At 42.4% G+C, this 18,285-nt stretch overlaps 1 protein-coding gene across 7 annotated transcripts in view; it reads left to right on the plus strand.

Annotated features, from left to right (window-relative positions):
- AK9 (adenylate kinase 9) overlaps positions 1-18,285 on the plus strand; it is a 160,785-nt gene that overhangs the window by 86,178 nt on the left and 56,322 nt on the right. For all 7 annotated transcript variants that reach the window (XM_008263360.5, XM_070073706.2, XM_089333824.1 and 4 more), the window contains 3 exons: positions 7,499-7,655; positions 9,018-9,132; positions 16,831-16,907. In XM_008263360.5, coding sequence (XP_008261582.4) covers positions 7,499-7,655; positions 9,018-9,132; positions 16,831-16,907 — 349 coding nt within the window. The remainder of the gene's footprint in view (positions 1-7,498; positions 7,656-9,017; positions 9,133-16,830; positions 16,908-18,285) is intronic.

The following is an 18,285-nucleotide window of genomic DNA, read 5'->3' on the forward strand; positions in this document are numbered from 1 at the left end:
GGATGGGGGCACATTTTGCTCCACAGCTAATTAATTTCACCCAGTCACTGGGAACGTGTGTTCATGGGGGAGAGAAGAGGACGTACTAGAGATTTTCCTGTCCCAGAGGAACAGGAAAGCCTCAAATGCTAGGTCCCGCTAACGGCACAGCACAAGGCTGGTCTTTTGGTGATGGCGTCGTGTCGGTGTGGCGCTGTTTGGTGCAGAGCTCTGAGGTAAGCACTCAGGGCAAAAGTCAAGAATGGGTCAGCCGTGGACTCTGAATGAGCTTCCGTGTTGCTCTGTGATTTGCAGTATGTAAGAGGGAAAACACTAGTATGTGAGAGCTGGTGGACTTCCTCCGTCCCGGCCTCCTCTAGCCTCCCTGAGTCTCGGGTTTCCAAGGCTCCCTCATCGGGACCTTGCAACTTCTGCACCTCTGCAGGTCGTTCTGTCATCAGTTGGTTCCTTCAGAAACACCACAAGCCCCTACTTTTTGCCCTGAACTGTGTTAAATAATAGGCTCCTGAAGATTGATTAAACACAGCCCTTGCCTTCAAGAACCTGTTGATCACATGGGTGCATTAGCTTTTTATCACCACAGCAAAATACCCGAGGCAGTTAACCTTGTGAAGAATAAAGGTATATTTAGCTCACAGTGTTGAAGGCTCAAGTTCAAGACTAGGCAGCCCCACGGGCTTGGCCTCTGATGAGGGCAGGGGATGGCAGAGGAAGGATCATAGGGCAAACAGGAAGCAGAGGGGCAGGCCCAAACTCGGGCTTTTACAGCATAAAGGAGATAGCCTTTATTTCACTTGCTAATTGATCAGTGGAATCATGGATCCCTGAAGTTCTGGGTTAAGGAGGATTCTGAAGTTACATCTGTAACTTAATCTTTTAGAATTATAGTTTTAAAATATTTTAAACCCTAGGGGCTGGCGCTTTGGCACAGTGGGTTAAGGCCCTGGCCCAAAGCGCTGGCATCCCATATGGACGCTGGTTTGAGACCCGGCTGCTCCACTTCTGATCCAGCTCTCTGCTATGGCCTGGGAAAGCAGTAGAAGATGGCCCAAGTCCTTGGCCCCTGCACCTACATGGGAAACCCAGAGGAAGCTTCTGGATCCTAGCTTCAGATCGGCACAGCTCTGGCCATTGCGGCCAACTGGAGAGTGAACCACGGGATGGAAGACCTCTCTCTCTCTCTCTGCCTTTCTTCTCTCTGTGTAACTCTGACTTTCAAATAAATAAATAAATCTTAAACCATTAAAAATACAGAAACAATGATAATTCTCATTTCTACCAAAGGAAGAGTCACTCCCTTGTCATGGAGATGCAAAGGTACTTTTTCCTAGGACAAACCGTGGCTGCTGCCGTGACCTAGCTATGGATCACACAGGAGGCACACGGGAGGGCCCCGGGCACCCTTGTCAGCAGCAGCTGCCCCCGCTCCCGCTGCTCTGCACACTGGCTCGGGAGAGCTCTTCCACGGACTGCTTGCTCCCTAACAGCTCTGCGTCTCTGCTCTTGTGTTTCTGCCCTTCTATGAAGGGACTTCAAAAGATGTCTGAAAGACAGAATGAAAAGATGTTCGTTTTGGGTATGAAAGAAAATATGAAATCCATGCATATGCAGAGTCTTCACAGAGCTCATGGAAAATGCCTATTATGAAAAACAACTAGTAGATTTCAAAAAATGGCTACACCCAAATCAGATTATCTTCTAATTCTATTCTTCCCACACAGGTTTTGAAGTACTAGCCTATCTGTGTACTTGGCACAGTCGTGTCTCCCCATGCCTCCCACACCTCTGAGTCTTGTCCTACTTCCTCTGACTCCCTCAGTCTCGTCTCCTCTCTTCTCTCTCTCCCATCTTATCAGTCTCTCTGTGTATCTCTAGCATCAGTCTCCTTGTCTTCTATCACCTCGACCTTCTCTACCTGTTCACAAGTAACAAAATATGAGTAATATAAAATAACAATACAGAAATGGCATGTTTCACTGCAGAAAAAAAACAGACATGCGAAATTAATCACAAAATGATAGAGGATAACTAATGTATAAAAATGTATCATTTTTATAAGGTATTTTCTCTCCCTCACCCCTCCTCTTGAGGATGTGAAACGAAAGAACCACTTTACTCTCAGCTGGACAAGCACTTGGGAGCCCAGTCCGTGACTCTGTTGTCAGCTGAGCTGGGCACATAGCACATGTACGGGCTCCCCGTGGCTCTCATCCCTGCCACTCTGTCCCCAGAATCTCCACAAAGTCTCACCTTCCCTCTGCTTGGCCTCACCCCCTGGCCTTTTCCAACTGTGGAGTCACCCTCCAGAGACTCCTAAACGGAAGCTGTTGTCGCTGCTACACCCAAACCTGGCACCCTCCAATGCCCCCAGACCGTGCCCCTCCCCTCAGCTTTGAATTTTCCTGGACCAGAGCAGCTCGAGCTGTGCCAGTGACCACAGCGCCTCGCCTCCCAGCCGCCTCTTTTGCTGAAGCCATGGGCTGGGTCCATACTGTTGGTTTTGTCTTGTCCAGCATGCCAATCTTTCTTTCTTCTCCATCTTTTTCCATCTGCAGCAGTGTCATTTGGGGTGAATTAAAGCTGGAAGATGACTTCCACATTCATCCCTGTCCCACAAGCTTCTCCCAGAAAGGAGCTCTCCCAGAGAGCCTGGCTCCATTCTTTTCTTTAAAAAAAATTATTTATTTATTTATTTATTTGAGAGGTAGAGTTACAGACAGTGAGAGGGAGAGACAGAGAGAAAGGTCTCTGTCCATTGGTTCACTCCCCAAATGGCCGCAATGGCCGGAGCTGTGCCGATCCAAAGCCAGGAGCCAGGTTCCTCTTCCTGGTCTCCCATGTGGGTGCAGGGGCCCAAGCACCTGGGCCATCCTCCACTGCCTTCCCGGTCCACAGCAGAGAGCTGGACTGGAAGAGGAGCAACGGGGACTAGAACCGGTGCCCATATGGGATGCCAGCGCCGCAGGCGGAGGATTAACCTGCGCCAGGGCTCTGGTCCCAACCTGGCTCCACTCCTATAATGAAGAAGGGAAAATACAGCAAGAACAACCATGAATATCTCAATAAATTACCTGGCCACAAGAAGTATAGCAGAATACTTTTTAAACATGATTCAGAAGGTCCCTCCTAGGGCTACAGAACTTATAACGCTCACAAACAAGACTGTCATGTTCCTGTCACATCCATCTATATTGACTCATGGAAATTTTAGCTACCCAAAATGCCTTGAAATATAAATAAGAGGAATAACTACTGGAAAAGAGAGGAAATGTACTCATTTTTGCAGTTGATACTGTTTGTTCTACTAATAGCCAAGAAAATAATCTAAAAAACAATAAAAGCCAGTAGACATGTTCAGAAGTAAGGCAATCAAAGAAGTGAAAAATCCATACCTGACCGGAACATAAATGTAACATTATTGATACTAGCCTAAAGTCAAGATAAGGGATCTGTAAGAATAAAACTGCTTATTAAGCTTTGTTTTTAAGTTTTTATTTGAAAAGCACTGAGACAGACACAGATTTCCCATCTGCTGGGTCACTTCCTAAATGCCCACAACAATCTGAACTGGGCCAGGCCAAAGTCAGGAGCCAGGAACTCAATCCAGGTCTCCCACATGGGCGGCAGGGACCCACACACCTGAGCCGTCATCTGCTGCTTTCCAGGGTGTGTATTCACAGGAAGCTGGACTCAGAAGCAGAGCTGGGTCTTGAGCCCAGGCACTCTGATTGATGCGAGACGTGGTTGTCTCGAGCAGCATGTTGACCGCTATGCCAAATGCCCCTCCCAAAACTACTCTGCTTATATACAAACATAACCAGATGTCAAATAGAGACATAACAATTTCATGTATGTTAAGATAAAATCTTACTCTTATGTCTCTCTCAAATTATAGATTTGATGCTTTTTTTTTTTTTTTTTTTTTTTTTTTTGACAGGCGAGTGGACAGTGAGAGAGAGACAGAGACAGAGAGAAAGGTCTTCCTTTGCCGTTGGTTCACCCTCCAATGGCCGGCGCGGCTGGCGCACCACGCTGATCCAAAGGCAGGAGCCAGGTGCTTATCCTGGTCTCCCATGGGGTGCAGGGCCCAAGGACTTGGGCCATCCTCCACTGCACTCCCTGGCCACAGCAGAGAGCTGGCCTGGAAGAGGGGCAACTGGGACAGAATCCGGCACCCCGACCGGGACTAGAACCCGGTGTGCCGGTGCCGCAAGGCGGAGGATTAGCCTAGTGAGCCGCAGCGCCGGCCACTTGATGCAGTTTTAATAAAAATCTCAATGCAGGGGAAGGGTAGGGACTGGCAATATGATTCTAAATTTTAGTTGGAAGAACCCATGGTTGATGGGGCCGGTGCTGTGGCCTAACAAGTAAAGCTACCACCTGCAGTGCTGGCATCCCATATGGGCATCGGTTCAAGTCCCAGCTGCTCCACTTATGATCCAGCTCTCTGCTGTGGCCTGGGAAAGCAGTAAGAGATGGCCCAAGTCCTTGGACCGCTGCACCCATGTAGGAGATGCTGAAGAAGTTCCTGATTCCTGGCTTTGGATCAGTGCAGCTCCCACTGTTGGGGCCATCTGGGGAGTGAACCAGTGGATGGAAGACCTCTCTCTCTTCTCTCTCTCTCTCTCTCTCTGCCTTTCAAATAAAATAAATAAATCTTTTTTAAAAATCTGGTATGTTTAAAAAACAAAACAACAACAACAACAAAGAACCAGTGGTTGAAACTTGAGATCAACTTGTCAAAGAAGTCTGGTAGAGGGAAATTTGCTGTCAAGCTAGTGAACACCCTTGTGGTGTCACAGGGGCGTGTGAGCCTTAAAATTCTACCAGATCTACGGAACCACAGAGGAGGCACAGACAGACCTCAATATAGATAAAAATGTAGTATATGCTGAAGGTTACAACACAATCCAAACAAAAAAGAGAATTATTTAACAGTACTAAATGATTATCTGAATTCCCATTTTATATTAAGATAAAAAATAAATTCCATATAATGTAAATACTTAAATGTAAAACTGATTTTTTTAACTTGAAGAAGGTTTACTTACGTTGAAATCGTCTTGCAGTGGTAGAGAATTCTTAGCACAAACGAAATGGAAGAACTCTCGAAGGAAATCTCAATAGGAAGTCTACTTAATAATGAATGTCTCTCTACAAAAAAATCAGGAAAGTTAAAAATTTTTTAAAATATTTATTTACTTATTTGAAAGTCAGAGTTATACAGAGAGAGAGAGAGAAAGAGAGAGAGAGGTCTTCCATCAGCTGGTTCACTCCTCAGTCGGCCGCAACGGCTGGAGCTGCCCCAATCTAAAGCCAGGAGCCAGGAGCTTCCTCCAGGTCTCCCATGTGGGTGCAGGGGCCCAAGGACTTGCCTGTCTTCTACTGCTTTCCCAGGCCACAGCAGAGAGCTGGATCGGAAGTGGAACAGCCAGGACTCAAACCGGCGCTCATATGGCTTGCTGGTTCTGCAGGCAGCGGCTTTACCTGCTATGCCACAGCACCGGCCCCAGAAAGTTAAAATTTTAAGATAAAGGTCAAATATGTATTATTTATTCATAATAAATGACTAATTTCTTATAAATCAATGGTAAAATCTAATATCACAATATAAAAGCAGCTAAGAGATATAAACAGATGTGTCATTAAAGAAGAAATGTAAATATTTAATGGAAATTTTAATGTTTAAGTTTTATTAAAAATATGGAAATTAAAATAATGAGATATAATTGCTCATATATCCAATTAGTGAAAACATCTTTTAACAATCAATATTAGGGGCTGGTGCTGTGGTGTAGCAGGTAAAGCAGCCATCTGCAATGCTGGCATCCCATATGGGTGCCAGTTCGAGTCCCGGCTGCTCCACTTCCAATCTGGCTCTCTGCTATGGCCTGGGAAATCAGTAGAAGATGGCCCAAGTACTTGGGCCCCTGCACCTGCATGGGAGACCTGGAGGAAGCTCCTGGCTCCTGGCTTTAGATTGGAGCAGCTCCAGCTGTTGCTGCCAACTAGGGAGTGAACCAGCAGATGGAAGACCTCTCTCTCTCTCTCTACCTCTCCTTCTCTCTCTGTGTAACTCTGACTTTCAAATAAATAAATCTTTTAAAAAAAACAGTCAATATTAGACTGTAATAATTAGTCACTTTCAAACACTGTTTGAAATTAATTTAGATGTTTCTTGAAACAACATGAAAATGTGTATGAAAATCCTTTAAAATGTTCTCCCCTTTATTCCCTTTCCCCTACAAATACATCTTCTATGAATCTAAAGAACTGTAGAATACTTGCACAAGAATTTTTATATAAAAATGTTCATCTCGATGCTATAATAAAGTTATAAATATTTAGCAGTAAGAGGATGATTAAACAAATTAAAATTTACTCAAGAAAACATTATGAAACCACTAAATATCCTTCAAAAAAATTACATGAGTTGGAGGAATTATTACTTATTTGATACTTATATATTTATTCATTATATGATGCTTTTATGATACATTATATCATATTTATATGATATGTTTATACATTAAAATATATCATATAAATATATATTTATACATTATATCATATTATATGATATGTTTATACAGTAAAATATACAGATATATACATTATATCGAACTTATATGATATATTTATACATTATATACAAACTTTCAAACTTGGGCAGTAAAATTTTTATAGCCATTTTATTTCGTCCATATAACTTTCCTTTTTCTCCCTAATTCTCCTACGTTAAATTTTTCAAAGTGTTTAAAATTCTTTTATTTCAAAAAAATATTTATTCAGATAAAAATTCAAAAAGCAAGCAAGCTTAAATTCTGCATAGGCCAGAGAGTTGCACAAGTACCGGCCCTCTTGACATCCCTTCCGCTTTAACTTCTAACATTCTGTGATCACCTGGTGGCATGGGAATTGGTTTAAAGCCCTCAGAATTGGTGTGTGCAGATCCACATTACAAGTATCCTGATGGGTGCTGAAGCTTTTGCTTTAGGAAAGTGGACAAGGGTTCAGAACTAAGCACCTGCGAGATTCATTTTGACCCCATTCCCTCCCACTGCTATTGGTAACCTTCTCACTTCTCACACTGAGAAATGAAAAGCAAAAGGAAACTGAAGGATGTTATCCCTCAAAAGATAACCTTGCCACTCAGAGTGGCCCATGGACCATCGTCTCCTGGGAGCCTGTTTGCAGGTTCTGAGACCCTCATCCCAGACCTGCTGAATCAAGGTGTACATTCTGTGATACCAAATAACATATAGCAGTGATGTGCTGTTACGTTTATTTGATAAAGCCCTTTCTTCCCATCTTAACTTTTAAAACATCACAATTTTATTGCTTTAAAACCTTTTTTTAATTAACTTATTCAGGATTTTTTTCCTTCTAAAGTCAGAAGAACTCAAAAGATATTTAAGATCTACAAAAATGACACATTGAAGTAACAGCCTTGACTTGGCAAATTATGGTGGTAATATTTGGGTGCAATCTTTCACAGGTCATGGAGGAAAATCAGAATAGATTTCCTGGTGCCCCAAAGTATGGAGGATGGATCCTGGACAACTGCCCTATTGCAAAAGAACTGTGGCTAGTCTTAGCAGAGAGAGGACTGGTACCAGATTTGATCGTCTATTTATCGGATTTCGAAAACAATGGTTGGTAAATATTTATCTCGTAAATTTGAAAGTGAAGTTTTTTATTGCTGGTAATATTTTCGGTTGATGTATATATAAAAGAAAACTCTTCACCTTCCCCGGATATAAGTACCACCCCAGCAGTCACTGCAGGTACACACCTGAGCAGGTGGCCAGGGGTAATGTGATCCTTCCAGCAGGCCTCTGGAATTGGTGATTGGAGCTGAGAATTTAACATCCCTTCTCAGTCGGCAGCTATAACTTTTTTTAGGATTTATTTATTTATTTATTTATTTGAATAGCAAAGTTACAGAGAGGCAGAGGTAGAGAAAGAAAGAGAGGTCTTCATCCACCGGTTCACTCGCCAAATGGCCACAAGGGCCAGAGCTGAGCCAGTCTGAAGCCAGGAGCCAGGAGCTTCTTCAGGGTCTCCCACAAGGGTGCAGGGCTCCAAGGACTTGTGCCATCTTCTACTGCTTTGCAAGGCCATAGCAGAGAACTGGATTGGAAATGGAGCAGCTGGGACTCAAACAGGTGCCCGTATGGGATGCCTGCACTGCAGGTGGCAGCTTTACCCACTACACCACAGTGCCGGCCCTGGCAGCTTTAATTTCTAAATGAGCAGTAGATGACACTTAGTGGGGAGGGGCGGGGGGGCAGGGCAAGGGCGGCCTTGTGACACAGCGGGTTAAGCAATAGCTTATGACACCAGCATCCATATTAAAATGCTTGTTCAAGTTCTGGCTGCTCTGCTTCCTATCCAGCTTCCTGTTAATATGCTTGGAAAGACAGTGAATGATGACTTAAGAGCTTGGGCCCCTGCCACCCATGTGGAAGACCAGCATGGCATTCCAGGCTCCTGAGTTCAGCCTGGTCCAGCCCTGGCTATTGGAGGCATTTGGGAAATGAACCAGTGGATGGAAGATCTCTCTCCCTCTTCCTCCTTCCCTCCCCTTCTCCCTTCTTCCCCTTCTCTCTCTTTCAAATAAATCAGTAAGTCTTTTTTAAAATACAGGTAAGACTTAGGCCAAAGACTATGTACCAGCCCTTTACATCAAGTGGGAAAAATTAAGTATGAAAGATAGCAGAGCTAAATTTTAATTGCCCTATTACTTTGTTTCTTAAGCAAATATATTTGAAATGAGAGTTTCCAGGGAAGAATATAATATGCCACATATTTTCATATTTTAGTTATTTATACTTTTTAAAATAATTGAAATGGTCTATTAATATCTTCAGAAAGCCAGGCTCTACTGAGATAAATGCTTAAAGGAAAATATATTTGGATATAGACAAATTATTTCTATTATTAAATTTAAAAATATACTTCACTCTACTTTATAGACTTTCAAAATAATATTATTCTCTTTATCTGTATTTCAGGAAAATGTTTATATAATAGAATATATTTGAAGAATAAATCTGAAATTGATGCTAAGATTTTAGAAAGATTAATAGGTGATATACGAAAGAAAAAAAGAGAAGAAGCAGCAGCAAGGTAAAGTCTGTCTAGAGTAATAAAACAGAATCATGTATCTTTTATAGCTGTTGAATATCTTCTTACAAATTTTACTAGAAACAGCTTTAATAGCAAAATGGCAGCCTAGTAACTAAATCCAATCTAATTATTTCTAAGAGAAACAGTAATTTCACAAGTACTTCTAGAATCTAGAGTACACAGCTATTTTCACAGCCCATCTTAAACTTACTCTAAATAAAAATATCTATTCTCAAAGACAATAAAAACAAAAACAGCACAGGGGTCCAGCTTTGGCCACAGCAGTTAAGATGCCACTTGGGAAGCCTGCACCCCTGATCAGAGTGCTGAGGTGCAAGTCCCACCTTGCTTCGGGTCCCTGTGAATGTGTACCCTGGGGGACAGCAAGTAATGGCTCAAGTGATTGGATTCCCACCACCAACATGGAGGTCTAGTTGGAGCTCCTGGACCGGCTTTGGATTGACCCATTGTGGGCATTTGTATGGTGAACCAGTGGATAGGAGCTCTGTCTGCCTTTCAAGTAAATAAAAAAATTATAATGAACAAGATAAGATGTATAGAAAGACATATGAGGGGACTTTAAATAAATTGTGGAAAACAAAATTAATTAAAAGATAAAAACAGAAAATACAAGCTTCAGTTTTTGACACCCTTAAGTGATGACACCGACTATTTAATCCATTCCTAAAGAACTGAGGTCTTGGGAATTTGACTTGTCAGTGCAGTCCTTCTTACATTATCAACTGAATAAAAATGGGTACCCTTTAAGGATTTTTTTTTTAAGATTAGGAAACAAAAAGAAGTCAGAAATACCAAATGAAGACTGTAAGGGGGATGCCTAGTGATTTCCTACTACAATCGCCCTTGTTTGATGAGAGGAATGAACAAGAGTGTTGTAGGGTAGAGAAGGACCCTCTGGGGACGGTTTGCTGCCAAAGCTTTGGCTCACGTTCTCAGAACACACTCATCACGGACACATGTTATCATTCTTTGGCCTTGAACATCCTAAAAAGCTGTTGCTATGACCTTTGCTCTTTTGCTTTGACTGGACCTCCTCTTCCTCTGGGATCATCCTGATAAAGCCATGTTCCATCTTCTAGTACAGTTCTTTGAAAAAAAAAACACTTTCGATTCCACTTATTTAAAATTTTCAACAGAAAGTTCTGCTCTTGTATCTATAAATTATGTGAGTCTATTAAGAATTCATTAAAAATAAAATTTAAAATGAAGTTTAAAGAAGAAAGTTCTGCTCTTTTCTGCAGCTGATTTGAGTGCAACACTTTGGCACCTATGGGACAGAAAGTTTGCAGGCTGTCCCCAGCATTCCACCTGGCTCCACCCTGGATCCTGCTGCATGGAGCTATCATGAGACCCTGCCCGCCAGGGATCCTGTAAAGTCACTGCTCCTGGCAGCACCCCAAGGCCAGCCCTGTGAGCCTCCCACAGCTGCAGCAAGAACCTGGGCAATACATTCTGAAGGGCTGGACCTACAGAAACCCCCAGGAAACAGTTGGATGGTTCAACTCACTCCCCTGTTGCCCCAGAAGCAACTGGGTAGCCCTACCAATACAGCCTCAGTCCAGAAAACAACTGGACAGCCAGCCCTGAGTGGCTCAGCCTGCTGAGACCCCCCAGAAAGCAGCTGGTGGCCCTGCCCAGCCTCCTATGGCCCCAGGAAACAGTCTTTTCTCAGCTCAGTTCAGTTAACCCCTGAAAAGCAGATGCTTGACCTGAGCTGGTCACCTCCCAGAAGCCCTCATACATGACAAGTACCCTGTCTGGGACTGTGGGTGAAGAACAGCCCCTGTGTGGCACTCAGACACACAAGGACCCCCTCTCACTACGGAGCACACTCTAGTACAAACATCTGGGCTGCCTCACTGTATCCACAGAAACTGATGCATGTCCCACTTGCATAGCTGGGTGAGAGCTGTCAGGGAACCTGCCCCTGCTGAAGAGCTACATCTCAGCTGTTGGTGCCATCCCACAGCCCCCATAGTCTAGGCCACTGAGATGCATGCAGACGTCACCAGCAGTGATTACAACTGAAGCAACTGGGAGGTCCTGCCAATGCAGCAAATCCAACCAGCACCCTAGGACACATCACCAGCCAATGTTGTCATTCAACAGGTTAAGCCATTGCCTGTGACACCAGCATCCCATATCAGAGCTAAGATTCAAGTCCTGGCTGTTCCACTTCCAATCCAAATCCCTGCTAATGCACCTGGGAAAGCAGCAGAAGATGGCCCAAGTGCTTGGGCCTCTGACACCCACGTGGGAGATCTGAATGGAGTTCTGGACCTGGACCAGCTCCAGCTGTTGCTGCCATTTGGGGAGTGAACTGGCAGATGGAAGATTTCTCTTTCTCTCTGTCTCTGCTTCTCTCTCTGTCACTCTACCTTTCAAAAAATAAATAAATCTTTAAAACACACACACACACACAATGTAGTGAAAAATGAAGTAACAGGATTCCTCCAAAGTAACACAATAACTGACCACTGAGAATTGGAAATCAATGTATTGACTAGCAAAGAATTCAAATGAATAATTTTAAGGAAATTTAAGATAAATAGAATTCAGACAGATAATTCATTGACATTAAGAAGATGACTCATGATAAGAATGAGAAATTCAACAAAGAAATAGCAATAAGAGGAAAGAATCTTGGTATGAAAGAACTGAAAACATGAAATGAAAAAATACAGTTGAGAGTCTTAAAAGCAGAATTGATCAGGCAGAAGAAAATCTATGATCTTAAAGATAGTGTCCTCTGAAATAAGTTAGACAAGAAGGAGCAAAAAAATATTTGAGATAATGAGGTAAACCTTCAAGACTTATGGGAAACCATTAAGAAAACAAATATTTTCATGATGGGTGTTCAGAACGGAGAAGAGAAATGAAAAGGCATAGAAAACCTATTGAGTGACATAATAGCTGAAAATTTTCCAAATGTTGGGAAAGATTTAAACATCAGGTTCTAGAAGCCCCAAGGACCTGTAACATAATTGACAAAAAACCCTTTCTGAGACGTATTATACTCAAACTGTCAAAAAAATTGAGCAAGAGAATTTTAAAAACAGCAAGAAAAAAGCATCAGCATGCTTTTAAAGAACCATCTATTGTCAGCTTAAGAGCAGATTTAGCTGAAATTGCAAACTAAGAGAACATGGAATGAATATTCAAAGACCTGAAAGAAAAAAAAAAATGCCAGCCAAGAATTCTATACCCAGCCCAGCTATCCTGGAGAATTAAAGGCATACCATGACAAGAAAGACCTGAAGGAATTCATCACTACCAAACTGATCCTACAAGAAATGCTTACAGGTGTCCTACATTAGATGTGAAAGGGTGATAACTATAACCATAAAAATACATAAAAAGACAAATACCAATAGTAGAGCAGATATACGAGAGAAGAAAAACCTAATACTATATTTTATTTTACTTTTTTCCAGATTTGATTTGCTATATAATTAGTTAAGGATACCTACAGTAGTTGGAACTAAAGTTCTGGTTTTTCCCTTGTACATATTAGGTTTTGATATAAGGGTTATATTGGTCTCTTAAAATGAACTGGAAAGCATTTGATTATTTTTCTGAATGAACATTTTGTTATTCTTTAAATGTTTATGGGAATTCACCAGAAAAACTATTTAGGCCTTTAGTTATCTCTTGGGGAAGATTTTTAAATGTGTTTAATTTCTCAAATACAGGTGAGACTTCAAATTTTTTCTTTATTTACCAGTTTTCTGAAGTTGTGTTCTTGAAGAAATACATGCATGTCACTCAAGTTGCCAAAACTGTTAACATAAAATTGCTGAACATCCTTTAAAATTTTTAAAAGTAGAACTACACCATGATCTGCCAATCACACTAGGTATATGTACAAAATAAATCAATCTGTTCACAAGACATCTGTATGCCCATGTTTTTTGCAGCACTATTCACAATAGCCAATATATTGTATCAACTGAGTGTCCATAACCATATGAATGGATAACAAAAATATGGTATATGCACATGGTAGAATACTATTCAGCCATAAAAATGTCCAAATCTTGTCACTGGTGACAACATGGATGAACCTAGGTGCCATTATGTTAGGTGAAATAAGTCAGGCACAGAAAGTGAAAAGTAGCACCTGATCTCACTCATATGTGCAAGGTATAGAAGTTGAGAATAAAACAGTGGTTATCAGAGGGGGAGGGGAGAAAGGCTAGGAAAATTGGGAGTGGTTAATCAGTGGGTACAATGTTGCAGTTGGATAGGAGGAACAAGTTCTGGTGTCCTACTGGGTAGGATGGTGCCTGTGATTGACAATAGTGTGCTTCAAAATAGCTAGAAGACAGGATTTTTTTTTTTTGACAGGCAGAGTTAGACAGAAAGAGAGAGACAGAGAGAAAGGTCTTCCTTCCATTGGTTCACCCCCCAGATGGTCGCTACTGCAGGTGCGCTGCGCCGATCCGAAGCCAGGAGCCAGGTGCTTCCTCCCAATCTCACATATGGGTGCAGGGCCCAAGCACTTGGGCCATCCTCCACTGCCTTCCCAGGCCACAGCAGAGAGCTGGACTGGAAGAGGAGCAACCAGGACAGAACCAGCACCCCAACCTGGACTAGAACCCGGAGTACCAGCGCCGCCGGCAGAGGATTAGCGTAGTGAGCCGCAGCACTGGCCTAGAAGACAGGATTTTTAATACACTCATCACAAAAGAGGATAAATGGTTAAGGGATAGATATGCTAGTTAATTAGCCCACTGCACAGGTGTGCATGCATTAAAACATCACATCAGATCTCATAAAAAATAAATGACTATATATTGAAGATAAAATGAAACAAGACAGATGTATGTTCTATTAAAAATGTATGCAGAGGCTCACTTGGTTAATCCTCCGCCTGCAGTGCCAGCATCCCATATGGGTGCCAGGTTCTAGTCTTCTTCCATTCTAGCTCTCTGCTGTGGCCCAAGTGCTTGGGCCCCTGCACCCGTGTGGGAGACCAGGAGGAAGCACCTGGCTCCTGGCTTTGGATTGGTGGAGTTCCGGCCGTACTGGCCATTTGGAGAGTGAACCAACAGAAGGAAGACCTTTCTCTCTGTCTCTCTCTCTGCCTATAACTACCTATCAAATAAAAAAAAAAGTATGCAGAATAAGTAAGATATTTTTACCATATGTATCTGTGACTATTTTACAAGCTAGTATCTAGAAATTACTAATAGGAAGGAAATTAAAATATAACTGTATGACGTGGCCAGCGCTACAGCTCAATAGGCTAATCCTCCGCCTGCAGCACCGACACATCGGGTTCTAGTCCCAGTCGGGGCGCCAGATTCTGTCCCAGTTGCCCCTCTTCCAGTCCAGCTCTCTGCTGTGGCCTGGGAGTGCAGTAGAGGATGGCCCAAGTGCTTGGGCCCTGCACCAGCATGGAGACCAGGAGAAGCACCTGGCTCCTGCCTTCGGATCAGTGCGTGCACCGGCCGCAGTGCACCGGCCGCAGTGGCCATTGTGGGGTGAACCAACGGCAAAAGGAAGACCTTTCTCTCTGACTCTCTCTCTCACTGTCCACTCTGCCTGTCAAAAAAAATAAATAACTGTATGATGTGACTAAAACCTAAAGCCTAACTAAAATTTACATAAAGAACAAGATTGACTCTTACATTTGAACTTATAATGAAAGTAATGAAAGATCAGCCAAGATCTGGCTGTTATAGCCATATGGGGAATGAATCATCAGATGGAAGACATCTCTCTCTGTCTGCCTCTCACTGTCTGTAACTCTACCTCTCAAATAAATAAATAAATAAATAAATTTTTTTAAGAATGTTGGATGGTGTGGGCATTGTAGTACAGCGAGTTTTTTTTTTTTAAGATTTATTTATTTATTTATTTGAAAGGCAAAGTTACAGAGACAGAGAGAGAGAGAATGAGAGTGAGAGAGAGAGAGGTCTTCCTTCCACTGGTTCACTCCCCAAATGGCCACAATGGCTGGAGATGCACTGATCCGAAGCCAGGAGCCAGGAACTTCTTCCAGGTCTCCCACACGGGTACAGGGGCCCAAGGACTTGGGCCATCTTCCACTGCTTTCCCAGGCCATAGCAGAGAGCTGGATCAGAAGTGGAGCAGCTGGGACTCAAACTGGATTCCATATGGGATGCTGGCACTGGAGGCAGCGTCTTAACCTGCTACACCACAGTGCCCACCCCAATAAATAGATCTTAAAATAAAATATGTGAACACATATTAATCTGTTCATGCCTAAGATCAAGACTAAACCTTCATAAGGTTCTTCAGACTGGTTATAAAATACAAAAATAAACAGTTGCTTAATTTTCTGTTTATTCTTCCTTGATAAAACATACACTTCAAATTTCAAATTCAAATGCAATTCCTGCCTCTCAAAGCAGTAATGGCCTGGACACTTGAGAACTAAATTTCTGTATGTAGATTCACTAAACTTTCTACTGATGATGATACCTACAGGGGCTTTCTTTTAAAAAAAATATTTATTTATTTGAAAGTCAGAGTTACACAGAGAGAGAGGCAGAGAGAGAGAGAGGTCTTACATCCGCTGGTTTCACTCCCAACGTGGCCACAACAGCCGGAGCTGTGCCAATCCGAAGCCAGGAGCCAGGAGCCAGGAGCTTCTTCCAGGTCTCCCAAACGGGTGCAGGGGCCCAAGCATTTGGGCCATCTTCTACTGCTTTCCCAGGCCATAGCAGAGAGCTAGATTGGAAGAGGAGCAACCGGGACTAGAACCAGCGCCCATATGGGATGCCAGCACTTCAGGCCAGAGCATTAACTGCTGCGCCATAGCACTGCCCCCCCCCCTTTTTTAAAGATTTATTTATTTATTTGAAAGAGTTACAGAGAGAGAAGAGAGAGAGAGAGAAGCAGGGGCCTTCTTTTTATATGTGCATTTATCTATTTTATTTATCTGAAAGGAGAGACAGAAAGTGAGAGAGACAGAGACCTCCCATTCACTGGTTCACTCCCCAAATGCCCACAATGGCCAGAGGTGAGTCAGGACAAAGCTGGGAGCCCAGAATTCAATCCGGATCTCCCACCTGGGCAGCAGGGACCCAAGGTGACTTGGGCCATCACCTGCTGCCTCCTGTGCACTAGTAGAAACCTGGAATGAAGAGTGGGGCACAGTTCAAAGCAGACACTCGTAATGGGTCACTGGCATCACAATCCAGTGTTTTAAGTGCTAGTCAGGTACCCTCTCCCTTGTAGAGGCTTCCTCAAATGCTATTTCCTTTCCCTCTTCAGATATTAGCAATTTGAGCTGGAATTTAGGAAACTCTTTAAACTCTAGAAATTATGAGACATCAGTTTCAGAAATGGCAGTCAAATGGCAAGATAATTTCTGTCATAATTGTCCTTGGATCTTCTAAGTGGCTGATAGGAGTTTTTAATAACTAACAGCAATCCTCTATTAATTTTGACAGGTTTCCTAATTAATAGCCAGAGTTTTTCAAGGCGTGACATTTCATTTTTTCCTTACCAAAAATAAACAAACAAACCCTGATAATTAACTGGCACCAATATGAGTAATTTAAAATTTTCCATGTAAAGTAAAATGTATAATAAAAATTATAAGCTATTTACTCTTTATTTTTACCACTAGAAGCATTTAAGACCTTAGTTTTATAAGATGCCTAATTTCCCAAGATAACTAAATTTTGGGTCTTTTCATTTCAGAAAAGCCAAGGAAGAAGCATTGAGAATAGAAGAAGAAAACCGAAGGCTGATTAATGCTATGAATGAGAAAGCAAAAGGCAAACAGATTGACACGACTGATGATGTGATATGTGATTTTGTATTGTGACTGCAAACAGCTGTAGCATTTCAAGTGAATTGTAGACAGGGTGACCACGTTTCCCAGTGTACTGTGAGAGTCCAGTTAATGCCTATGGTCTCACAGTATGGATAGGACCCTCTTTCATTCTCAGAGTGTTCCAATTTGGATAAGTTACTTGACTAATGGATTCAAAGGGAGAGACTCGTGACACAGATGTCAACTTGCGCACCCTCTGAGAGGGATAGACAACATGTATTTAAATGGTTGTTCTCATCATGGATGACACATGGTTCTTAGGATCATTTCTACGAGAAGGATTCTGCTAGAGTTGAGAGAACAAACTCTGAATACATTGTCTTTACACTTAAAACTTCCATCTCCGTTACAGAAGGACTTCCCTTTTTAACTTTCTCTCAGTACTGGAGTTCTCTGTTACAGAAGGACTTCCCTTTTTAACTTTCTCTCAGTACTGGAGTTCATGGATACACTTCAGGGGTCTGTTAATATTTTCTATGGAAAAATAATTCCAACCTTATTTTCACTAGCACTTCACTTGAAAATTGGTATTTCCTTCAGGCACCAATCCCCAGTGGCTTTAGAAGAAATGAAGATATTATCATATGACACTAGTTTTATCCATCTTGTCTGTGCTTATCACTATTCCACAGCTGTGGTAGGTGGTTACTAAGCCAGCTTCTAGTTCTTGTTCTTTAATATATTGCTCAAGATGCACAAAGTTCCTATAGTGCAAATGTTTTTATATACCTTGGTAACTATTTCAATGTAAGTGGTGGTTCCTTATGTCTTTGGCTTTGTGAGTCTGAAAGCACAGTGGGCCTGAGGAGAGTTCATAACCAGGTCTCAGCAGACTGCAGGAGGAGTCCATGCTGTCTCATGCTCGTGTGTGTTACCTTTAAAACCCTCCGTGTAACACAGAAGGATCCACCACATTCCCAGTTCCATGCTGCGAAGCCACGTGTGCAGTCCTGCCTCAGACCTAGATCTAAGGATACCTTAGTGTTCTTCCCCTGAGTGTTTAATCATTCACGTTTAGATTAAAATTCAGGTGTCAGAGATCTGTCCCACCTGATCCTTGGAGGTACTCACTGGAGGAAGAAATCCACACAGAAATCCAGAAAACAAACTCCTAGAGTTTTTCAGATATTCTTCGTACATACATTTGCTTTCCATTTTCATAAAAAGATGAGGTCATTTTCAGATACGCATGAAAGGGAATTGGGCAAATGGGTTTTCTGACACTGCCGTTCATGCCGTCTTCTTCCTCCAAGACTCCCATGCAAGTATTTCCTATGGTGGTCACCAGCAGCTACCTAAAACTTGGAGCTCTGCTTTCC

The sequence above is a fragment of the Oryctolagus cuniculus genome, chromosome 5, assembly GCF_051225735.1.
Source record: "Oryctolagus cuniculus isolate XC-2025 breed Fujian yellow rabbit chromosome 5, ASM5122573v1, whole genome shotgun sequence".
In the NCBI taxonomy this organism is placed as follows: Eukaryota; Metazoa; Chordata; class Mammalia; order Lagomorpha; family Leporidae; genus Oryctolagus; species Oryctolagus cuniculus.